General features: G+C 40.6%; 1 protein-coding gene across 8 annotated transcripts in view; it reads right to left on the bottom strand.

The window, feature by feature from the left end:
* The window catches only part of GTPBP1 (GTP-binding protein 1), a 57,733-nt gene that overhangs the window by 16,170 nt on the left and 17,133 nt on the right, over window positions 1–24,430 (bottom strand). For 3 of the 8 annotated variants that reach the window (XM_067098506.1, XM_067098508.1, XM_067098505.1), the window contains exons 11-12: window positions 14,154–14,264; window positions 8,736–8,789 (exon numbers count right to left, since the gene is read on the bottom strand). In XM_067098506.1, the coding sequence (XP_066954607.1) occupies window positions 8,736–8,789; window positions 14,154–14,264 (165 nt within the window). Of the gene's footprint in view, window positions 1–7,707; window positions 7,965–8,735; window positions 8,790–11,448; window positions 11,487–14,153; window positions 14,265–24,430 lie in introns of those variants that run through there. The other 5 variants (XM_067098510.1, XM_067098509.1, XM_067098512.1 and 2 more) reach the window with 3 other exon arrangements.

Below are 24,430 nucleotides of genomic sequence, written 5' to 3'. Positions count from 1 at the left end.
GAGAAAACATCGTTGCCCATGTGGAAGGATGCGATCAGGAAGTTCTGGTTTGAGGAAATGGACGCACAGTATTTTAAAGATTTAGCTCATTCTATACCAAAAAGATTACGAGATGTACTTAAAAATAATGGAAGAATGTATACTATTGAATAAAAAGTAACAAAACAAAAACTTTGCCTATTATTTTCCATTTTTATAACACTGTTCTGATTTTTGTTCATTTAAAGGGGGTGTCCAGAGTTTTTTTGGCTGTGACTGTCATAGCAATAATTTCCATTTCAAATCCCAAATTTTCAAAATTATTCAAGGGTAATATTTAGATAAGGATAAAAATAAGAATAATATGAGCCATATCAATATACAGCAACTACATAATGAGCGTGACCTCACAATGCTGTAAAATTAGCAACGGATGGAAGTATAAACTGTGAAGAGTAACAAAAGAAGAGCTATTGTACGTGACAATGTTGAAGGCCTAATTCAACTATTAAACTTCAATCTATTCAAAATGACATAAAAGCAAGCTTTCTACTTTTCAGAAAGAAGGAGGGGCTCCTAGTGTCTGTTTGTGCTATAAAAATCCTCCTTTACCCATTCATAGAAAACAATTCTAATGCCTTGCATTTAGTTGATAATTCATGAACTTCCCCATTGTCATTTACCTCTCCTCTATGTTCACAGAAACCTTTGTTTCTAATGCCTTTCATATGGTTACTAATTAATGAACATTACTTACTTTTTCCCATTATCATTTATCTCTAACAGTGTGCAAACACTGGGTTTTACAACCCAAGATAAAATATAGATACTTAATATAACAAATTTTTAAAGTAATTTGTATTTTTCTTAAGTATACAAACCTGAGGTCTTTTACACAAGAAATTACATTCAGCGAAGCTGGAACAGCCATTTAACTTTCGAACAAGGTGGTTAGGCAGTTAATTAACGTCCGGTTGGCTGGAGTCCTGCCCACCCGGATGTAAATATTCCAATTTGCCTTTTGGCCCTGTTAACAGATTGAGGGGTGGCATGAAGAAGGACCCAAGGTTTGTATAGTTAGGAAAAATACAAATTACTTTAAAAATTTGTTATTTGTTCCCCCACAATATACAAACCATTGGTCCTTTACATAAGGAAGACTTACTTCTTGGAAGGAGGAATCTGGAGTTTCCCACACCTGAGTTCTTTTCCCGGTCGATTAGAGCGAGGAAGAGTACCGCGCCTCTGACATGTCGAATGGAGTGTAAGCACTACATGTTCAACTGAGACTTCTGGGCCTTTTCGAATGAGTGGGTAAAAATGCAACATCACTCGAAAAGGGCTAGGTTGAAGCTATGAGTAGGAGACAGCAAACAAATATAAATACATTCAACCCCCGCTTTTTGCAGACTCACGATTCGCAGACTCACCTATTTGTGGATTTTTCAGTGGAACCTATCTATAAATTATATGTGGAAAATTTGCCTATTTGCGGATTTTTTCGTATTATTTTCATGACTAAATACTGTACTGTACTGTACCTACATATACATTTTATGATAAAATAATGATTTACAGTACTAATTTTCAAATATTAAGTTTACTAAGATTAAATAACATTAAATAATATAAAAATAATCATTCTCTCTCTCTCTCTCTCTCTCTCTCTCTCTCTCTCTCTCTTACCAAGATGAGAGAATTTTTATGCATATGTAATATGTACATTTATTTTGTATGATAAATAAATGATTTGCTCATTTTCAAATATTAATATTGATGTAAACACAGAAAAATATCAATTCGTTAAAGAAAATATACAGTGAATTAGTAAGATTTTAGTTCAATAAATCAATAAATTTTTTGCCTCATCTTTTTCCCAGTCTTGTCCATAAGCTTTGGAGCGAGGGGGGAGGGTGTAACCTGTCAAATATCTTGACATATTGACATGAAGGGTAGAAAGTGTTGCCCACTCTTGGTAAAATATATGTTGTCCACTCAGTGCTCTCTCTCTCTCTCTCTCTCTCTCTCTCTCTCTCTCTCTCTCTCTCTCATCTCATAAAGGTGAGAGTTAGATAGATAGATATATAATAGATAAATGGATGGACAGACAGAAAGATATACATAATATATACTGTATTACTGACATTTTTAATTGTTTACCTGATGTAAGCAACTCAGTTCATCTCTCTCTCTCTCTCTCTCTCTCTCTCTCTCTCTCTCTCTCTCTCTCTCTCTCTCTCTCTCTCTCTCTGTTATTGGCTGGAAGGGTTAAAAGTACATATGTATATATTTTTAAGGGTAAAATGTTCAAGATGACTTTGAAATGATATTAATATCATTTCAAAGATTAATACTGCAATAATAGTTTAAGAGTTTAAGGTATATCTGATGTAGGATGATACTTTAAGTATACAATTGGTATTTGAACTTTCAAGATAGGCAGTTATAAGCATTTTTAGAGGGGGGTTTTAAGTACTTGCTGATTTTAGCTATATGCGGGTGGTTGTGGTATATATCGCCTGCGAATACAGGGGGTAGACTGTACTGTATAGGGTTTGTTTTACTGTCAGGATCCCCTTCCTAGAGAACGGGGCAGAATTGCTTCTATAATTCTAAAACATACGAGAGCGGAACGGATGCTCGATGTGACACTTACATGCATTGGTCACCAGTTCCAACAGGTGATGGCTCCTTACTCTTCTCTCTGGCCATAGAGAGAGAGTGAAGGATTATGAAGAAGAAAGAGGAGGAAAGGCCAGCCACTCACACATACACTCTTCCTTCCATAACCGAACACCTTAGGCAGGATGCAACCTGTCCTCTTAGAGGAGCCAGGTAAGCTACATTTGTTGAGCAGCCACCACAGTCCCATGGAAAAGGTATCCATGGACTTGTGAGCAATATCCCAAAGGTAAAAAAAACGTGAAGGTAGTCTGGTGCAACCACAACCCTGCCTTCAGTACCTGAGGAACCAACAGATCTTTCTGGAACACAAGGGATGGACCAATGCCCCTGACTCTGTGAGCTCTCAGACAGAACAAACTGGTGTCATCCTCGCCAACAGCAGAGTACATTCTCTTGATTGTCTCACAAAGCCAGAAAGAGACTATGTTCTTGGACAACTCTTTCTTGGACAAGCCAGTACTAACAAAGCATCATCGACACTTAGGCCTGAGATGTCAAGTCTTCTAAAGATAGCACCGCAGCACTCTAACAGGATATAGTAGCATCTTGTCTGGATTATTAGCAACAAAGTCCTCTAGGGAGGGGATCATGAAGGACTTTAATCTGGCGTCAGGGACTGACGGATTCTGAGTCTTTGCCACGAAATCCGGGACGAAATCGAGTGTAACTGATCCCCATCCCCTCAAGGGTTTAACGTCAACAAGCTAGAAGACAGTCTTGAGGGTAAGATCCCTGTCTGACAACTCTCGTATTGGCCCCTACAGTGCACGAATCAGGTTCCTCAACATGAGAGTCACGTCCCACTTAGGGAGCCTGAGGTCCCTGGGAGGGCAAGACCTACAGAAACTTCTCATCAGCAGAGAAATTTCCAGCGAGGAGATATCTACTCTTCTTAGGAGTAAGACTAGGCCCAGGGCAGCCCTATAGCCTTTTACAGCCGAGATGGAGAGAAGCTTCTCTTGGTGAAGAAAGACGAAGTCCACTACCTGCTGAATAGTGGCTCCAACCAGAGAGAGACCCCGCCTACGATACCAACCACAGAAGACAGCCCAATTTCCCTGGTATATTGCTGAAGAGGATTGTCTGAGATATCCAGCCATCTCCATTGCTGTGCAGCGAGAAAAGCCTCCCGCTTGCAAGACATGCTGGGTAGTCTCCAACCGTGAAGGCACAGAAGGTTGTGCCAGGGGGGAATCTCTCTCAGTGCCTCGGATAGCAGAGTTCAGCATGTGGCCACTTGGGAGCCACCAGGGTCAATCTGAGATTTGGTGTGATCACCACCCTGCTACTCACCCTGCGAATCAGACAAAAATGGAGAGAAGGCGTAAGCGTCGAGGTTGTCCCATGGGTGCTAGAAAGCATACTCTGAGGTGGCGCATGGGTCTGGTATGATGACATATGGGTCTGTTGTGCCAGGTGGCAAACAGAGCAATGGAAGGAAGATTACACAACTTGAACAGCCTTTCTGTAATGCGCCTCCTTCTTGGCAGAGGAGGAAGAAGGCTGGGCGTTTCCTTGGCCGCCCTTCAAAGTCTTGGACTTCCTAGGGGCCGAGGAAGTGCTAGCTTGACCCAAGGGTCGAGCCACAGTGGCAAGCAAAGACCCAGAGGTCTTTGCTACTGCCTGGTGGACAAGGCAGTCGTTATCCTCAACACATCTCCCATACACCGCAGCATCTACCTGATCTCTAGAAAAGAGAGAGGCAGAACCCAGCGATGGTCCATTCCTTAGGGTCAGAGCCACTTTGGGACCGACGAACCTGGAGATCTGATTCAGGACGGCGTCTCTCCTCTTCAACACCACGTTAACCCACAGGTTTGCCATCTGGTGGGCCAGGTAGGAGACAGCCCTACCTCCAGACTGGCACAGTCTCCCAAAGACAGAGTCCTCTCCAGGGGTGATCACACCCAAGGAGGCAGCTACCTTGGAAACTGTGAAGGACCACAGATCCAACCAGGAGACTGACTGGAGTGCTGCCATGGTGGTAGCCTCCAAGTTCGCTGCCTCTTGCTGAGAGAGAGAGAGACCCCTTCCGCAGTAAGCTGCTGCGGTGAAAGACCCAGGCCTAGACAAACCAGGTCTAGGTCAACCTGCTTAGTTGGCAAAGACCCCTCCGAGGGTGTGTGAAAACGCTTCTGTCGAGGAGAGGAGGGAGAAGAAGCTTCTCCAAACAATTTGAGCAAAGCCAATTCTCCTAACCAGAGACCAGAGAATTCACTTACTCGAGTACTCCTTCAGGAATCCCAAACCATGGCAGCCCCAATGAAAGATTCGAGGAACAATGAATGACCCAGAGCAGTGGACATGGCCCCTTCCCTGAGATCGTCGTGCTGATGAATCAGCACAATGATCTCTGCAAAGGTCCTCTGTATCTTGGGGGTGTCTGAGTCCTTGGGAAGAGGACCCTCGGGTCCCTCCAGGGTGAGGTCCTCCAAATCCACTCTCCCCACATGAGGGAGAACCTCGGCAGACCCCTTTGATCCTCTCTCAACCACTTGGGCATACTGTACTGTACATCTGAGTCAGTCTGAGAACAGAACCCAGAGTGTAGGCCTTCATGGTAGGACTACGTTGGGAAAAAGCATTCCCATCGGAGCCCTTCCTGTCCGACTCAGGCCTCCCAGTGCAACCCCAGGAGGTTGAGGGGATAGGTGAGGGGGATCGAGCACGAGAAAAGCCGTGGGCAATCACCAACCCGCAATGGAGATGGCTGCACGGGTCTAGGAGAGTGCCTATGCTCATACCCAAAGGCTCTCATCAGGTGAGCGGAGTCCATCATGTGAACGAGGGCTAGCCAAAGGAGAATGGTCGCGTACTCCCAGCCACGAACTTACACCGTCCTCACGACGTGCGCCAGTCTTCTTCAAGGCCAAAGCCTCCTGGCAAGAAGAAGTCTGAGATAGGGACCTCCTCGTTGCATCTCCAGGTGCTCAGACCCTCAAGTCCGAAGCACTAGGTCGAGAACCTGGCCAAGTACTCAAAGAAGTACCAGTAGGAGGTCAAGAAGCACCTGCATGCTTCGACAACTCTCGTCCTGTGCCAGAACCAGACTGGGGAGCAGGTTCTCCAGCACTGGTTTGGGGTACTCGAGGTATCAAGCTCCCAAATCAGCTCCCAAACCACATACGGGACGATTAACAGGAGCCTCTCCTACCCGAGTGTCCGAAGAAACACGGGAGGAGGCAGGCACAGCACCAGTCTTGGAAGAAGACTTCCCAGAACTGGTTTCAAGTGCGTGGGCCTTGGAGACTTGCATACTCAAGGCTCCCGAATCACTAGACCTCGGCGAGGTACGAGAAACAGCCCCAAAGTCCAAAGACTCGGGTAAGCCAATGAGAGATCCCACTGCCACCCCTGTGGAGGAAGGCAGTCCCTTAGTAGCCCCAAGACAGGACTTCTGATGGGGGTTTGGGAGCAACATTCTTCTTCGGCTGGCGAGCGTCAGAAGAAGGGGAGGAGGCAGCAGAAGCAAAGACCAAGACAAAGACGAGAAGATGACAATGACACCTTATGACTCATTTTCCTCAACTTCTTCTTCTTAGACATCTTCTTCAGGATCGTGGTCTGCATAGGGTCCCCCCATACAGGAGGGAGTGGCAGGAACAGCATGCGGGAGGGTTACAATGTAACCCGGGCAGGAGCATGGGGCGCAGTATGGTCCACAACAGCTGGGGTCGTCAGGGTTGGAGTATGAGTGGTAACCGTGGTTGTTTTGGCAAACGCCATCATCGTCACTGTATTGGTAGTAGCAGTGACAGAGGCGTGAGTTACTACAGGAATCTCGGGCGTACAAGATGACTTCAGGTGTGCAAGCAAGCCCTGTACTGAAGGAACACCTAAGTCTCTCGGAATTTGTCTGCCTGACCTGAAAAAGAAACAGACAGGTTGGGGAGGTAGACTCCTCTCGCCCAAAGGAAGAAGCTTCCCTCTCAGAACAAGTGGAGACCACCAAACCAACGTTATCCTCATCGCCAGCAACCCTCTGCCCCAGCGGTCTTCACCTGGTGATTCAAGTGAAGATGACGAGGGAGAGATCGCTCCCAAAGGAGACACAGTCTCTTTCGGGAAGGAAGTTTACCAGGAGGCAGAAACAAAGAAGAAGGTTTGGTAACCAAAGGCGTAGTCAGCGGCATGTAACCACCAGACGACGCTTTGGATGCCTTCTTCTTGTACTACCTCCTGTTGGTAAACTTCACCCACTGCACCAGAGACCAGGAACTACACTCCTCACATGTAGAGTCTGGCTTACAGTCATGCTCCCCAGCAACTAGCGCAGAGGACATGAGGGTCAACATCAATAGAGGAGCAGAAGTGGGTGCAAGGCCTACCATCAACATCGGGGCACTGCCCTTCCGCACAAGCTAAGATGGTTACGAGGTTCACATTTAACAAACTCAAAACACAATCAATCAATCAAATACAGGCAGTCCCCGGTTTATGGTGGGGGTTCCGTTCCTACACCGCATCCCGAAAATCGTCGTAAGCTGAAAAATCGTCAAATATCATCAAAAATCCAAAGAAAACCTTACTTTTAATGCTTTGGGTGCATTGAAAATGATGTACACTGCATTTTTATTGAGTTTTTCATAAAAAAAAAACACCAAATTTTGATTATTCTGCTGTTTTGGACCCATATTTCTTCTGTCGGATCAGCGTCATAAGCATCGTAACCCCGGAACATGTGTCGTAAACCGGGAAATCATTTCTGATGAATATATTTGAAAAGTGTCGTAACCTCAGAACGTCATAAGCGGGACCCGTCATAACCCGGGGACTGCCTGTAATCACAAAAGCAAACAAGAAAGATCTCATCGGGAAAAAAGCGAAACGGCAAGCTGGGGAGAGAGAAGAGACACATGTCCTCATCGCACAACGGACGAAAGCAAATTGGAATGTTTACGTCCAGCCGGGCAGGCCTCCCACCAATCGGACGGTAGTTAACGTAGTTAACTGCCTAACCACCTTGTTCGCAAGTTAATCGGCCATTCCAGCTTCGCTGAAAGTAATTCCTTATGCAAAGGATTGATGGTTTGTATATTGTGTGGGAACAATTAAGATTCATTTTTTAAATACTTATCTCTCCATTATATAGCTTTTACTACTGCTGACGTGGAAGTAAAAGCTATATACAGTAATGGAGAGGTAAGGTTCATTTCAAAAATACCATTTCCAAGTTTAGTTACTATCCTCTGAAACACCAACACTGTCATCCACCTAAAGAATTAACTATCTGCCACATTTTCATTTTTTTCTTTAGGAGAGGAGCCTGATGCGGCCATCATATTCCATCTCGGTGTTCTCTGTATGAAAAAGAAAAATAGTGTCCATAGAAGCATGAACAAAATGAAAAGGGCTTTTCACACAACTTGTGAAATTCATCAAAGTATCCCTCTGCATGTTTAGAAAGTCATTTTCAAACAACTGTTTTGGGTAACTACACAATGTTACTGCCAAGAATAAGAATGATCAAGAAAAAGAAAACTTAACTTATACCACTACACTCTACTCCAATAACCTTGCATATTGTTCAGATAATGAATCTCTTCAAATTCTTATTAATTCACACGACAAATTTTCGTATCAAAGAAAGAATTTCCTTTGAAATGTAGTAATTTGCTAAATTACAGGCTTCTACTCCCAAATGATGAATTCCTAATTTTCTTAACATACCCCATTTGCTTCCTATGGTAGCATATCAGAGAAGACCTAACAGCTTGTGTATTCAAAGTCTTTTCCAATTGATCATGCAAATACAACTAACAAAACCAAAGTGCAAATCACAAGAAAATCCTTCTCCTAAAAGTCACAGAAGAAGGTTTCATAAAGTAACCATGCAAGCAAACAAGAATAAATATAATAAATATGCATAGTACAACTAATTACATGCAGTGCAACCTTTCCATTACTTCTTCGTCTAAAAGAACACAGACCAAAATCACTCAAACGACATAGGCTATTCATAATGTGCGAGAGTATGGAAAGAATAAATCCAACTTTAAAATACTAAAATTCTAGAATTGACAATAATGAAAATCATATCATTCTACACTATATATACAGAGCTACATAACCTGCTTCTCCTGTGCACTCCCAACAGGTTGACCACTGTCATTTCCTGCGCCATTCTAAAGAAAAACCACCTGTGTGAATTACCTATTCTCTGCTTGACACCTGATAAGTTCAAGTGTTAGTTTACAATACATGACAATACAAATCCACAAGGAACAAGTCATTCTGTCAAAATATTCTAGTTAGTTAGAACCATACCACCCTTCTTGGACAAGGGGCAATGCAACATTGGCACAAAAATAAGCAAGTTTATACAGAACATGCTTTTATATATCTAAAGGCAATAAAAAAAAAATAATTGGTAATTATACAGTACTGAATGAGACATCTTGAAAACAATGAATGGATGTATAAGAAAATCTGTTTGAGACACAGAGGATGAGTCTAAGCTGCATCCATATGCCTCATGATCACATAGGTGGTCTGACAGACTTCTTTTCACGCTACAGAGTCTTTGAACAGCTTCACACAAGGAAAAGTTCACTTAACTTCACCTGTATAGGACTACTGCATATTTACCAACCACATAGGGCTTGATATCATAAAGAACACATGCCCTTTTCTTCTACTTGTCTTTCAAAACAATTATTTAAATCAATTTTTATGTTATTCTAAACATAATCCTCTCATTTTACTCATACCAGTAATTCAACGAGCAACACTTGGCTGAGAAATCATTATCCGTGAGAGACAGAACATTATGTTTTATCCCATTTTAATACTTTATCATTGAGAGGAATCAATCCTTATTACAAGAGTTGTTAGATGTCATTCCAAAACTTTCATATGCAGAAGGAAGGCACTTTCAGTAAGGTAAGCAGTTTCTATCTATGAAATGGAAATTAACTAAATTCCTGTGAAGTACAGGGAATTGTATTTTTTCCTTATAAGTAGTCACTAATCAGGAGGTGTTTTTAGCACCTAACCAGCATTCATTTTTAATACCTAAGCATCTACTAATTACTTGGGATGGTAATCGAGTAGGTATTACAGATTTTCAATAAAACTACATCATGATTCCTCCTGAAAGACAACTACACACAGGTGCACATCAAAGGCTTGTCACAATCTTTAGGTAATCTGAGAAGGAAAGTAATTCAGCCACTTCCTACCCTTATTGTTCTTATTTTAATAAATCTTTGTCTCTCAGATTAAGAACAAGATCTGACAAACCCCACAAAGATTAGCTGAACAACGCGACAGAGATCATCGTCGTCTACACAATGAAACCGACCAACAAAGATTAGAACGTTTGCAAATACGTCATATGGCAGCAAATGAAAATACTGAAGAGAGAGAGGAAAGATTAAACCATGACTGTGAAAGAAAGAGGCAAGGGCATTTCAATGAAACACCCAAAGAGAAGTCCTTAAGACTGCAAGAGCAACATGTTTAGAGATCAATGTCATCTCTCGCAAGAAACTGACAGTCACCACTCACAGAGATTAGCTGAACAATGCGAAAGACTAACTGTGAATCAATCATGGATTTTGTTTAGAAATTTTGTTCCCCCCTAAAAATCAAATGCAATGCGATGTTTAAACATGGAGTCCTTCAACTGCCCTCATGCCCAGCGCAGTGGCAAGTTTTCCTCCTATATTTAAAATTCCAATCTCTCAGATTGGAACAAGACCTTGAGAGACACTTGGCCAGGATCACTGCAAGAGAAGCCATCAAGCTGAAAAGAGATGTATTGTCCTTACTACCAGTAACAGCAAAATGACCAGTAGATGAGTTGGGCTTCCTACAGGTGCAAGGCCCCTGTCTCCTGCCTTTTTTGGGTTCACTTCCTTTGTGGCATCTTGCCCATTGTGACATGGAATTCATAACCCCTCGGTGTCTCTTCAAATTATGTGACTACTGAATTCATAACCACTCGGTGTCTTTTCAAATTATGTGACTGCTATGGAATTCAGAGCCAATGAAACAGTTTTTCAGCAACACCTTTTATCAAAGCATTGGATAAAGGTAAAAGTTGCCAAGTGTATATTTATAACCCTACCTAATTTTTCCATGTATTATTTAGTACCCAAGTTTTGATACTTATCAGATTAAAAGTGCGTTCCCTATGCCAGAGCCATCAAAATCATAGGCAATGGTTTTGAACACAATAGTGATGTTTACCTATAGCGTCATGAGGCTCCACCCACCATAAAGAGAAGTTTACCTATGGGGAAAACGTCTCTTCACTGTGGCTCTGCCCACTTGCCAATGACATATTCATTTACTGATATTAGCGAGGCCAAGAGAGACACTATCTACCCAATTGGGTGGAGTCGCCTCCCACCTGGGGTAACTACACAGGCGATGACGTATCTTAGAGTTACCTGCTCATTATGGTAATTCACCTGCTGATGCATTAAGGAGGTAGATAAAGCTCTATCAACCTGGGAGATTTGGGGAATGATAGCGAGCAGGATTTGTCATTGTTCCCTTGATTGAATTATCATCCTCAATAATTTGATTATTATTATTACTATTATTATTATTTTGTGGAAGTTTCATCGCAACTTCCACAGCAGTTGTTGGGACTAAGTTGTTAGCTTGGTATTTTTCCATTTTCTTGATATTTGTATTGTTTCTACTTTCCAAATAATTCAATGTATGTAACCCATCCACATAATGAACCAGTCTATTGCTCATTTGTTAAGTCTACATCTATTCAGGGCGGGAATACAAAAAGACAATCTGTTTTGTTTTACCTCAGGTTTCGACACTATAGCCTTCTATTTGCAGCAAGTCAGGAGTGGTCACTGTAAGTAGAATTCAAATGAAAAGCAATGATACCTCATTTCCCCCCATTGTTAGAGTTGTAATAGTCAATGTCATTGTTTTATTTCAGTTAATGTAAACCACTGCTATTTTTCTTTGTTTTTTTATTTATATCATACAGCATCCTAAACAGCACTTGGTATACTCACTGCAAATAAAAGGTAATGGTGGGAGTCAAGATTTTGAGGGCAACCTATTATTTACTTACTTAATATCAATCAAATGTAACATGATTTATATTGATATGCATGGAAAGGAAAATATATTGAAATCAGTTTGAATGATTAACATATTGTTATAATCACTGAGTTTTAATAAATATGTTTTAGATGTACAAATAAAATGTCTAACACTATACATAATTTATTTACAAAAACATCTTCATCATCACTTGAGGAAGAGGTCATCACCCTGTCCTCATATTCACTACTGATGTCAATGATGACTGGTTCCACATTCTCATGGATATTGGCTGACTTCCAGTACTCCTCAAAATGAGAGGATTGTCTTACAACTCCTGCCCACACTTCTGGGGTGGCCAAGTAACTATTACCCAATATAGAAATAATTACCTATTCACGCTATAGTAAATCCTACCATGGGTCTTCTTGCTTGTAAACAAAGTGGCAAGTCATAGCACAAATGCAGTCTTGCAACCACAGGGACAATTCCATATCCTGCTGGCCATTATCGAATTTGTTGAAGCCTAAACTGTGTAAACATATCCATTCATCGCCTACCTGGTGGCTGAGCGGAGCCTCATGACGTCATATTATGGTTACGTCACGAATGGTTTTAGGATCCTTTTCTGTGATTTTCCAGCATCAGTAACTTCATTTTACTCTATATATATCAAAACTTTTGAACTTAGGAAATAATACAAAGTTAGGTAGGGTTATAAAATATACACTTGCCAACTTGCACCTTTATCCAATGCTTTGATAAAAAGGTGTTGCTGAAAAACCATGTTTTATCAGCTCTGAATCCCTGAGTAGACACCAAATCAATGACTAGTACAGAAATACAATAAACCCCCCGTATTCGCGTTCTCACGATTGCGGATTTCTGTATGGGCATTATCTACCCATTAGTTTGAGGAAAATTCACCATTCGCAGTGGATTTTCAACAGAGAAATATTCCACTAATTACTGTATTTTCATATTTTCACGACTAAATACACTTTTTGTGATAAAACTATTAAAATACTCAGGTATAAGCATTTTTAGAGGGTTTTTCTTGTGTTTAAACTATCAATATAGGCAGTTCTAAGTGTTTTTAGAGGGGTTTTAAGTATTCGCTGATTTTAGCTATTCGCGGGGGGTTGCAGTATGCATCCCCACAAATATGGGGGTTTACTGTAAGTGGATTTCTCAAATACACAGATTTCCAAGTTCAATATTATCCAACTGCAGGTTTTTACATTGCTGACAAAATGGCATTTCATCTCTCCAATATAAAACCTGACATCTCAATTCATGAGTCGCAATACTCCTGGGTTGCTGATATACTTGAGATACATATCCTCCCTTAACATCAACATCCATACACCCAAGAGTGAGTAGATTAACACAGCTGTTCAATGATACCGGCATTGACACAAAACCACAACAACCATTACCTATGGGATTTTGAATGTTGAATTCAAGAACCTAACATTACCTATGGGATTTTGAATGTTGAATTCAAGAACCTAAGAACATAGTAATACACACTTAAAAAAATAGAAAGAAATCAATCATCATCAACCTCTCTCAGAGACATGTAGAACTTGGCGGAATAAGGGTAGTCCTCTGACTCTCTCAAAGACATGAAGGATTCTCACCACATGACTTCAATGCAAGATCTTGTCTTCTCCTGCTTGATGGTACCAAAGGGTAACATCAGTCATTACTACATTCATTCTTCTTCAAGATCTGTACCTTCTGAGTAAAACTGCTGGAGGTGGCAGGTTTTTTTTCTAACAACAGTAATTATGATTCAGAACACTGTCCACAAATATCCTGCTTGGCAATCACTATTTCAAAAACGACCTTCCATTATCAACTTCAGTACCTAAGCCTTTAGAATGGATTTGTCCAAATATTTGGCAGAACATTTAGAAACATCTTTTGTGTAAAGTGAATAATTTTGCTTATAGATGAACATATAATATTAACCTCTTATTCAGGTGATTCATCACTTTACAGGTTCAAACGTCACTAATGCAAAGCAAAGGCACAGGACAGGCCACTGCACTTGCGCACTCAGTCCTAGACTGAACATACATACAGGTAGCGAACCAGCCCTCTCTCCAGCCAAGTGGGACTTGGCAAAGCAAGGCAGTGGCTACAGAAGACTCACATGATAGACTCATGCAACTCCCAAAAACATATCATTAGGCCATGAGTATAAAATTATACCAGCCCCAAATCGCTGCAGACCCTAATATTTTGCATATTAGGTTAGGCTAGGTTTATACTGAAATAAATATTATTAAGAGGTCAAAAAGACTTGGAGCCAATATGACTGGAATCCATTCCAAACACCACTTAAAAGCACAGGGAATATAAAGATTACAGTAGTTGCAACATGAATGAACGAGCAGTCAGTAAAAAGAAATGCCACATCTGTTACTCAAAACACTTTAAAGAAAATTATATATTCTTACCTGCTTCACCATCTTCATAATTTTATGATTCTTCTGGTGCTGTAATGATGCCATTTTGGGAATGACCTCCAAAACCCGACCTACAGCCTTTGTACGACCCTCTCGGAATACCTTGAATGATGGAGTTAGAGTGCAAGCAATAGTAAGCAACTTGAAAACACTGCTCTAATTTAGGTATGAAACAGAATATTTTGTAAATACGCATGATCTGAAAAACAAATATCAGTTGCAAACATAACTATAATCACATAAAATTCACTAGTGTACTAATGTCCCAGGCTTTTCCTTGCACACTTTATACCTTTATTCCCATCTGATATATTTGATCAACGATATTATGGGCTATCCTAGTGGTCTTCCTCCTGCTACTTCCATATTTAATATTCTTCTGGTCAACTGCTACTTTTCCCCCCATTTTCATCACATACCTCAACTATCTCACTCTTTGAAAGCTGTCTATTTTCCAGCCTCTGGGCACCACATTTCTACACAACTTCCTCACATACAATAAGAACTTTCCAGCTAACTCCGATATGTCACCTCTTTTTGCTGTCAGAATGTTCAAAACTTCCTCCATTTTTTTTTAAAGTGCCCACATCTCTGATGTGTACTGTAAAGATCTTATATAAGCATTATAAATTATTACTGTTTACTAATAGGATTCTTCTGTTTAACAGAAGTCCGTCTACTTCATCCATGCTGTTACTATTCTATCTTACTGCTTTCTCAATAATTACAGTAGTTCACAATCTAGTATGTTTCCTTGGTAACAAAAATCTCTTACGCCTTCCAAGTTACCCCTCCTTCCTCTCTTCCAAGTTTACTCTTCTATACACTTCAAGCATTAAATATCTCTCCCTCTCTTCTCCATTCCATTTGCCATCTTATAAAAATGTCAAACTCTTTCTCCATTTCTATTACAAACCCCAGTTTATCTGCATAAAGTATCTACCTATGGGTATCTTTCTATGCTTCTTTGTAGCTTTTAAAGTATTGTGTCATGTATTATTATAGTGAACAATGTTGGACTGTTGAACTGATCCTTGAGGAGTACAAGCATCCATCTTGAGCCTGTCTGATATACTTAACAGTATCCTCAATCTAGATTTGTCATGGTATAATACAAGTCCCTGGGGTGCCTTATGCTTCTGTAATACTCAACTTACAGCTATTCTTGGTACTCTTTCCAATGCTTTCTCCAAAACCCACAAATACCTATACAGTATTATATTGCTTTCTTTTTCATGTGATATGTCACTTCCTATTTTATAACTATGATAAAAGTTGATTTCACTATCCTGAAGTCAAACTAACAAATGTGAATTTTATAAGATTTCTCAGCAGTTCCACCAAAATCTAGTCCAATATTGTTAAAGTATGCCCTTTACTCTTATTACTCCATACATTGCACACATTAGTGCACCCCTTTTTCTTTGTATACCATCAGTGTAGTCATTTTCCTAGCTCTCCTGACCCCATCTTTTCCTTTCATAATTTGGTTGTCTCAAAAATTAAGTTATCTTAAAAATGACTGGTTTTCCAGTTGCCTTTAGCAAACAGCCCATTATTCCTAACAGTCCAAACTTTTCAACTTTTAATCTTCCCAAGGACTCTGCTTTCCATACTGCAAGCTTATCATCAAACATGCTAAATCTATAACTACTTCTTAAGTAAATTACATTATGATCATTCATCTAAAAAGTATCTTCTTCATTGAATAAATTTTTAAGTTTTGAATCAATGTCATGAATTAAAATGTTTTGTGGGAAAGCATTCAAATTATAAAGAGAGTACGTTATGATTGAGAATATAAGTTTTCATAATAAAATCTATTATTTGGATACTCACCTGCTGTTAAAGTTAGCTTATATCTCCGCACCAATAGGCAAGTCGGCATTTAAACAAAAGATCGAATGGCTGCCCGGATGCCTGTCTAGTACACTTGTTCTCCACCAGGTGTTTCAAATGTTTTAACTCATCAGAATTCTCCTTGACAGCCCACTAAATTGGGGAGGCTGAGTGGGGTCTACTTTAACAGTAGGTAATTATCCAAATAATAAATTTTATTTTGAAAATAATGAATTTTATAAAATCAATTATTTAAGTACTTACCCTCTATCATTTAGCTTAATCTGCTATTACTTGGCACGGGTTTGACAAGTGTTAAAACTGAAACAGCCATTAACAATTGCTTACAATAGTTGCTCCCCTTTGTAGGGTGGGGGTAAGACAGCAAATGTTTTGGTTGCTCATTCTACTCTTAACCCTAATCTCTAATAAAGACAAGAGGGGAGGAGGGAGGGTTTAAATGATAGGTAAGTACTCTAAAAATTGATTTTATGGCGTAAAATAATTATTTTGAGGTGAAAATTAAACTTTTCTCTTGCAGTTATTTTACAGGTTTTTATTTTCAGTATCATGGTGTCCGGATGATAGCAGACTCCTGCCAGATCTATTGATTGCTGGAGGCAGGCAAGAGATTCTATAACCGAATTATCAGATATTATGAATTATCTTCATTGCTGCTTCACCTACCCACGATGAATATGATCCCTGTGTGATGGCAAAGTACTTGGTCAACAGATGAGGATCTTCATTTTTACACTAACAAGGTCCACATTATCTTAGTTGTAGGTGTGAATTACTGTTGAATTTTCAAATGTTAGCCATTGGTTGAAGATGTATACTACAGAATGGCAACTTATTGGCTATTACTGTGCCTCTAGGCATGCTGCTAGCTGACTACTCTAGCTATTTCAACTTTTTCCACAACTAAAACTATGATCCTCAAGAGTTACCATCTACTTAATAACAAAGTTGCTGTGGCAGCTCTCACACCAAGCAAAAACAATGCCAAATTGAAGAGGAGGAAGTGGTACTTAATCAGCTAATTATTTTGGGTAGCCCTTTTAGCTCCAATGAAGAGTAGAATGACTTACTTTTGTTCTCATCCAAGAACAAACAAAGGGATCTTCATGGTCACAACTACAGGTGGATACCCCAAATGTATCCAAATAAAGAATGAAGTAAACTACTGTGTACGAACTCATCACATGCCCTCAGTTACCCTACTTTACCCAGCTCACCAAAAACAATGAAGGAGTGGTACTTAGAGAGAACAATGCTATCTGTTCTCATGACACATACAGGGAAGACCAGAGATAATATCCCATGCCTAAAGGGTAGCTAGAGAACATCTGTTCATACATGCACACAGCAGTCTTCATACTGGATTTCTATGTCCCTTAAGGTTAGTTGAAAGCGAATACAGAGCTACACCTCCACTGTAATGCTAAAACTAGATGGTCTAGAGAGAGGTGCTGGTGAAAACTAATATGTGTGGTTTCACCTTCAAAAGGGGACAAACCTTTGGAGACTGCATGGTGTGCCTCCAGAATTAAGGACTTAATCAAGAAAGCCAAGGCATTTTTAGACATATTAATCTCAGGCTTCCCGACTGAACAAAACAGGTTCCTACACTTTTTCCTAACAGGTTTAAGATGGGACTTACAATACTTCAGAGCCCTACTAAGGTATAAAATCAGCTCTCCTTCCTCAGGAATTGGAGTTTCTAGTGAAGGGATAGAGAAAACTTTGGCCTTAACATCATTCTTGGCACAAAAGGACGCAGAAAAGATAACTCTGCTCCAGCATGTGAAAACCCCTAATAATGATGATATCGCTTGCAATTCACTTATTTTTTTGGCCAAATCCAAGGCCACCAGAAAGAGGGTTTTCAAATAAAGAGCCTTGAGAGAAGCCTCTCTCAGGGGCTCAAAAGGAGGGCCTCTAAGGTGTCGTAAGAAAACATCTAAGTTCCAATGTTTCTGATATAATATATTAGTGGACTTTCTCCTTGCAGCAAGGACAGGGTCCCTAGACGATTTGGAAAAGCCTCTAGCTCTGAGGAGCTTGTCGACAGTTTCCAAGCGGTTTGACAAAGCATGTTGATATTTCCATGTAGTCTTCCTGTCCCTATGTTGAAGTAGATTTGTCCAAAAAGGTAACTGTCTGGAACTTCTATTGACATTTCTAGGTCTGTGAACCAATGCCTCCTTGGCCACCAAGGCATGATTAGAACCATGGTGCTGTTCCGGGATTCTCTCAATTTCTTGAGCACTTCCTTCTGGATAGCCAACAACTCCTTGCAGTTTACGTGCAGATTCTTCTTGACTGGGGACCATACTCTGGAAGCGACCAGTTTCCCCATAACTATACCCCAGCCCTTGTCCGAGGTGTCTGAATACAGTGAGAGGTCTGGGCTCAGGGACTCTAGAGACTTCCCTGCAAGCATTATCTCTTTGGACATCCACCAACAAAGGTAAGGGAATAGGTCTGGGTTCCAGGGCACTATCTCATGGATTGGCTGTGACTCTGTGCCAGTGCCTCCTTAAGTGCAACTGAAACATTCTCATCCATAGTTGACCACCTCGGACTAACTTCTCCTGAGAAGACATGTGACCTCCTCATTCCTCTTACTATATGAAGACTCATGCGTCAAAGACGCTAACTGCAGCCCCGAAGAAACACTATGGCCTACTGTCTCTTCAGGATTTGACAACTCTTCCCTCAGACTTGATGAGGCAGCATGCAGACTCACTGAGGTGGTGAGTGGACTTGACGAAGCTTCCCGCTGCCTAGAATATGCCTGGCGCAGCCTCGACAAAGACACATGATGAAGCTCACACAGATTCAACACTTCCTGTGGCCTCGAATATCTGACACACTTAGTCTTATCTTTAGAAAGACAGCCCATAAAAGCCGCAAAAGCCCCAGAAGCAGACATACCTGAAGCCTTGATGAAATCAAAACTCGGACTATTGTCAACAGAAAGGGAGTCTACGTGCGAATGTTTACTATCCGAATGCCTAAGGACCCCGCTCCTCGAGGCGGCTGATGGTGCAGCGGCATCATTCGCTGACAAACGCGATCGGTTACCTGGTTTGAAAAAATTGCTATAATAACCCTGGGACAACTTATTCTAAAGCAAAGACCTAAGCCTTTTCACTCTACCATGAATGTCTTTAGGTGAGCACAATCTGCATTTGTCCACCGAGGACCGAGAAGCAAAGGCAGGAGACAGAGGACACAGTCCATAAGCATCCTGGGATGTTAGTCCTCGTTTGGGAACCCCGGGACTACCAGGCCTGTTGGCAGGAGTAGCCAATGGGACAGACAAGGCTGTGTCCGCGGAGTTGCCAATGGAACGAGCAGACACTGTCCCTTCCCCTGCACTAGATATATTAGATGCAAAAGATTCAAACTTGTTACATATAAATTCAATCCTACATTTTACACAATCAATATCAGACTGCACTGAATCTAACCTACTACTCTGAGCTGACTAGTAGGTGTGGAAGGATGTGAATCTACTAGAGAAGAAGAATCAATAGACCTATCTATCTCTTGATCAAAATCAATAGACCTATCTATCTCTTATCAAGAAATCTTTTAGATCAGAAGTCTATCTTTCTGCAAAGACCATCTTCTCTATCTCTTGCAAGACAATGATCAAAACAGTTGTCCGAATCACAAGTTACCCCATGATGATCAATGCATAATTCATGTGTACCCTACTTCAAAGAAGCCAATCTGGTCTTGCAACTGCTTACCTTGCAAAATCTAAGAGATTCTGATAAGAAAGACTGAGAAGAAGAGTCCATAGTGAAACAACAAACCACAGTATAGACGATCCAATTCAATAACCAAGAGAACAAACAAAAAATTCAGAGCACGTCTACACAGCTGTCCCATTTCGCAGACAAGAGTAGAATGAGCAACCAAAACATTCACTGTCTTATCCCTACCCTACAAAGGGAGGGGGAGTAACTACTGGGAACGTTCGTTAACAACTATTTAATTTTAACAATTGTCGGACCAGCACCAAGTAGTCGCAGATAAAGCTAAATGATAGGAGGGTAAACTTCACCTCAAAAATTGATATTTTTGATGAATCTTACTTACTATTAAAGTTAGCTGATTCCCACACTGAGAAGAGGATGTTGGGTAGTGCAGCTAGAAAAAATCTGCTTAGCCAATTGAGCTAAAGGTTTCTTGCATGAAACCCAAAACATTCTTACCTGACCTGGAATCCCTTCTGGATCTTACTGCCACCAGAAGTTGGATTCCATTCAGGAAGCAAGGCTCTCATATGTGTGCAGCAAAGAGCAGCCTTGTTGAGAAAACTGCTTCAATACAGCCAGAATGAAACAACCTTTTGTTTTGTGGTTTTAGAAAACCTAGCTATCTTTGTCAATGGTTAAACCTGGAGGAGGCAAAGCTAGCTTTTTGTTTTGTGTTTTTAGAAAACCTAGAATATCTTTGTCAAAGGTTTAGCCTGGAAGAGGCAAAGTTAACCTTTTGTTTTGTGCTTTTAGAAACCTAGAAAGTCTTTGTCAAAGAGCACGAGGTTCTCTGTGACATATTTGATTAGGCTAGTGAGGGGACCACTGTACCTGGATTAGGATAGTGAGGGGACCACTGTGCCTGGGTCCAAAAACCCTATAAAATGACAGCCACTAAAAATAAATACATTTATGATATAAAGGTACACTTCTATACAATATATGTACCTTTATGGTCCCCAAATTATTAAAACCTGGGGTTTAAAACAAAGAGCCTAAAGGATTGCTCTTTCTTCACTTCAGGAAAACAACCCACTACTAGTAATGGACTAAGGGCTGTACTGTTTTCAAACCCGACTCTGCATACTTTGTTTTCAAACCCGACTGCATACTTAAAGTAGTGAGCAGGCAAAAAGAAATTTCACTTCTACCATGTCGCATTAATCCCATCTTCAAGCGAAAAATTGTCATAACACTAAATGAAGTTGCAACAGCTCTCACATTATGAATGTTTACACTCAATAAAAGTAAAAGGTATGGAACTAGTTCTCATGCACTAGCCTAATAAAATACATCACAGAGACCCTTGTGTTCTTTGACAAAGACTTTCTAGGTTTCTAAAACCACAAAACAAATGGTTAACTTTGCCTCTTCCAGGGTAAACCCTTGACAAAGATATTCGAGGTTTCCTAAAAACACAAAACAAAAAGCTAACTTTGCCTCCTCCAGGTTTAACAATTGACAAAGACAGCTAGGTTTTCTAAAACCACAAAACAAAAGGTTAGCTTTGCCGCTTCCAGGCTTAACCTTTTGCAAAGACATCTAAGTTTTCTAAAACTACAAAACAAAAGGTTAACTTTGCCTACTCCAGGCTTAACCTTTGACAAAGATGTTACAGGTTTCTACAATCACAAAACAAAAGGATAACTACCTCTTCCAGGCTTAACCTATCTGGAATTCTTACATTTCTCTGAAAAGACTTAGCCTTAACATCACTCTCAGCTCTAAGGCAAAAAGATAAAATAGCATTCCCTTTACAACAGCCTTAAGGAGAGTCCTTGCAATATATTTACTCTTTTAACTGTCGATAGTGCTAAATAAAAGGTTTCATTGTAAATAATTCAATGGAACTCATTCGAGAGGCTCAAAAGAATCTAAAGATAAAATTTAGACCTGCATTTAAATTCCGGAGAGAAATTGATACCGAGTTGAAGGGGCTTCAATCTCGACTGATCTCAACACCTTACGATGCTGATCATCAGCCAAATCTAATAGAACACGACGCTGTACCAAGGAAATTATGGAACGATAACCTTGAAAGCAGACAGTGAAAAAGTCTTACTTTATCTAGGAAAGCAAAGAAACTTTGATGTCTACAAGGTTCCAGGTGCTGAAAATTCCTCTAGAACAGCACCCTGAGCAATACACAAACCAGTGCTTCTAACACAAAGCCATGGTTGTTTTCCACTTGATTAAGGATAGAACCCATGATACCTTTGAAAATCCCCTTATTGGAGGGAGACAGTTGAGCATCTCCAAGCGCTTAAGTGACATGTAGAAGTTACTAAGAAGTGCACGGAATTCTGTAGTTTGATTCGATATCCCCTTAACGGAAAAGCAAGAGACATCTACCAAGAGAGCTAGAAAGTTCAAAAATTATTTGCTCTGAGGCTACTAGGGTTCTACAGGAGTCACTGAGCAATTCTTGAACTTTAAATTTGCTCAGTACTTCCTAGAGTAGATAGAGGGGGAAGGTCTATGAGTCTGAATCAGGCCACACTTAAAGAAACACATCCACTGCTCAAGCCTTAAGGCCCTCAAAGAAGTAGTAATTGACTGGTTGTTCCTGTTCATCTGCATGCTAATAAGTCTACATTTGAGCGCTCCTCTAATCCCACAACAACTGTCCAACTTGCGGATAAATGGCCACTCTGTAGGTAGTATGGTTCTTTCTGAATCCCCAATCACTAAAAACATTGTCCTTCCACAGAATGAATTATCAAACCAATATCATGTTGTTCATTTCATTCAAAGAAGCATACTTTCCATTATGACTTTGTTTCTGACCAGGGATAAAACTGCTAGGCATCTTCGATGGTCTTTCCACTGCCCCAACATTTAGTGAGTTTTCCCAATTGTAGTGCTGATCATTCTATGTCGTATGTAAGTGTAGCAACACTAGTCAAAATTCTTTGTTTCGTGTTACAAGACTGAGGGGAAAAACAAAACCTGGCTGTAGTCCCTCCTACAGAACCTGACAACAATGATGGTCCTGGATTACATACAAGTTTAATGAACATTAGCTGTAAGTTGTAATCCCTTATGCTGAGACTGTACTGTAATTGAACCTGAATATTCTGATGAAATCCCCAACAAAGAAAGCCCTTACCACTTACGAAGCTTCCTTCAGGGCTAAAATTCTTCAAGAAGCAAGTGCCTATTCGTCTTCTGACAGCCACGCCTGCAAATTTCAAGTATCATCCCCACATCGCTAGATACGAATGAGGATGAGTAAGGGAAATTGACTGAAAATCATAATGCACAGAGACTGAGCCAGGTGAAGCAACAGATACTTAGCCTTTGGAATGCTGTCAACAGAGTTGGCCAACTCGAACCAGTGACTCAGTAGGAAAGATTTCTTGCTCCTAAAAATCAACACCATCCACCTATGGGCAACAAATTCCCTGTGAAAATTTATAGAGGCTCTGTACACAATCCCAAAGTGCCTTGAACAGCAATATCTCTTCTGTAAATACACCTCGAAGGAACTTGTGTGACTGAGGATGTACTGGTATGAGAAAAATGTCTCTGCACATCCACCAAAACATCTAATTGCTCTTTTGTTAAGTCACTAAAACCATGCTGAAAACCAAAAACCACAAGAACAGAATGTAAGGTTATCCAGTCTCAATGTGTCCAATTCTCAATGTGTCCAACAATGGCCGCCAATCTCCAGTTGCTTATGGAGCAAGGAAAAATTCAGAAGTCAAAGTCAGTGAATTACCACCTGGTCCATTTCATTCTAATTTACAACCTCCTACTAAAGAATGAGAGACTTCTGCTGGAGAAGACAAAGGAACAGCTATAGGTGACTAAACCAGTGGAGGGTAACCTAAAAGAATCATAACTCTCCTTCACTGCCTCCATTATGTAAGGTTCTGCCCCTAAGACTCCAAGCATGCCAGGAAGCTTGCAATTGGCCAGCTACCAGAACCTGAGGGCTGAACTTATACTCAAAAGGTATAAAACAAGACTTGTACCAATATATCCTCCCCTATCACCTTAACAAGTGCAGCACAAGCCTTTACTACGGATAGGAGGATAAGTGTTCTCACTTCTTCCCGTCCGAGTTAGTATAAGCATAAGAACATTAGCCTGCAACATCAGAAAAAAGTTAAAAACTAACACTTCCTCGCTAAACTCCCGCTGGTGCCAAAAACCCTTAAGGCTGGCGCCAAAAACACAGTAAGTTGGCACCTCAACCTCTCTGAGCTGATGCAGAAAAGAGGGAATATACTCAGCAAAGTTCAATAAAAGATAAAAACCTCAACAATCTACACTGAGACTGCGTTTCAGCATTCCCAAAACACTTGTCAGTCCTGAGTTCGTCTCTTCACAGGAAAGAAAAAAGAAAACCAAATCTGCTATCAAAGTCAGTTTAAGCACCAATTAAGCACCTGTATTGCAAGAGGCGGTGCTCCGCAACTTCACAAAAAACAGAAGGCAAGCCCCAGCTGACCTAAATGGAGTTTTGTGCACCTGAGTACGAGAAAACTTATGAAATGATTCTAACTGAAGGAGAAAGCTTGGGTTCTCTTCTCCAAATACTTAAAGGGCGCCGAAATACTCGAAGATAAGCGAGACCTATTCTCTATCGGGCCTCTTTCCTCAACTAAATGAGAATACCGCAAAGCACAACACTCCAGTAAACGC

Source organism: Macrobrachium rosenbergii, chromosome 55, assembly GCF_040412425.1.
Source record: "Macrobrachium rosenbergii isolate ZJJX-2024 chromosome 55, ASM4041242v1, whole genome shotgun sequence".
NCBI lineage: Eukaryota > Metazoa > Arthropoda > Malacostraca > Decapoda > Palaemonidae > Macrobrachium > Macrobrachium rosenbergii.
Note: the sequence above shows the minus strand (reverse complement) of the source record. Positions and strands in the feature narration are given on the sequence as shown.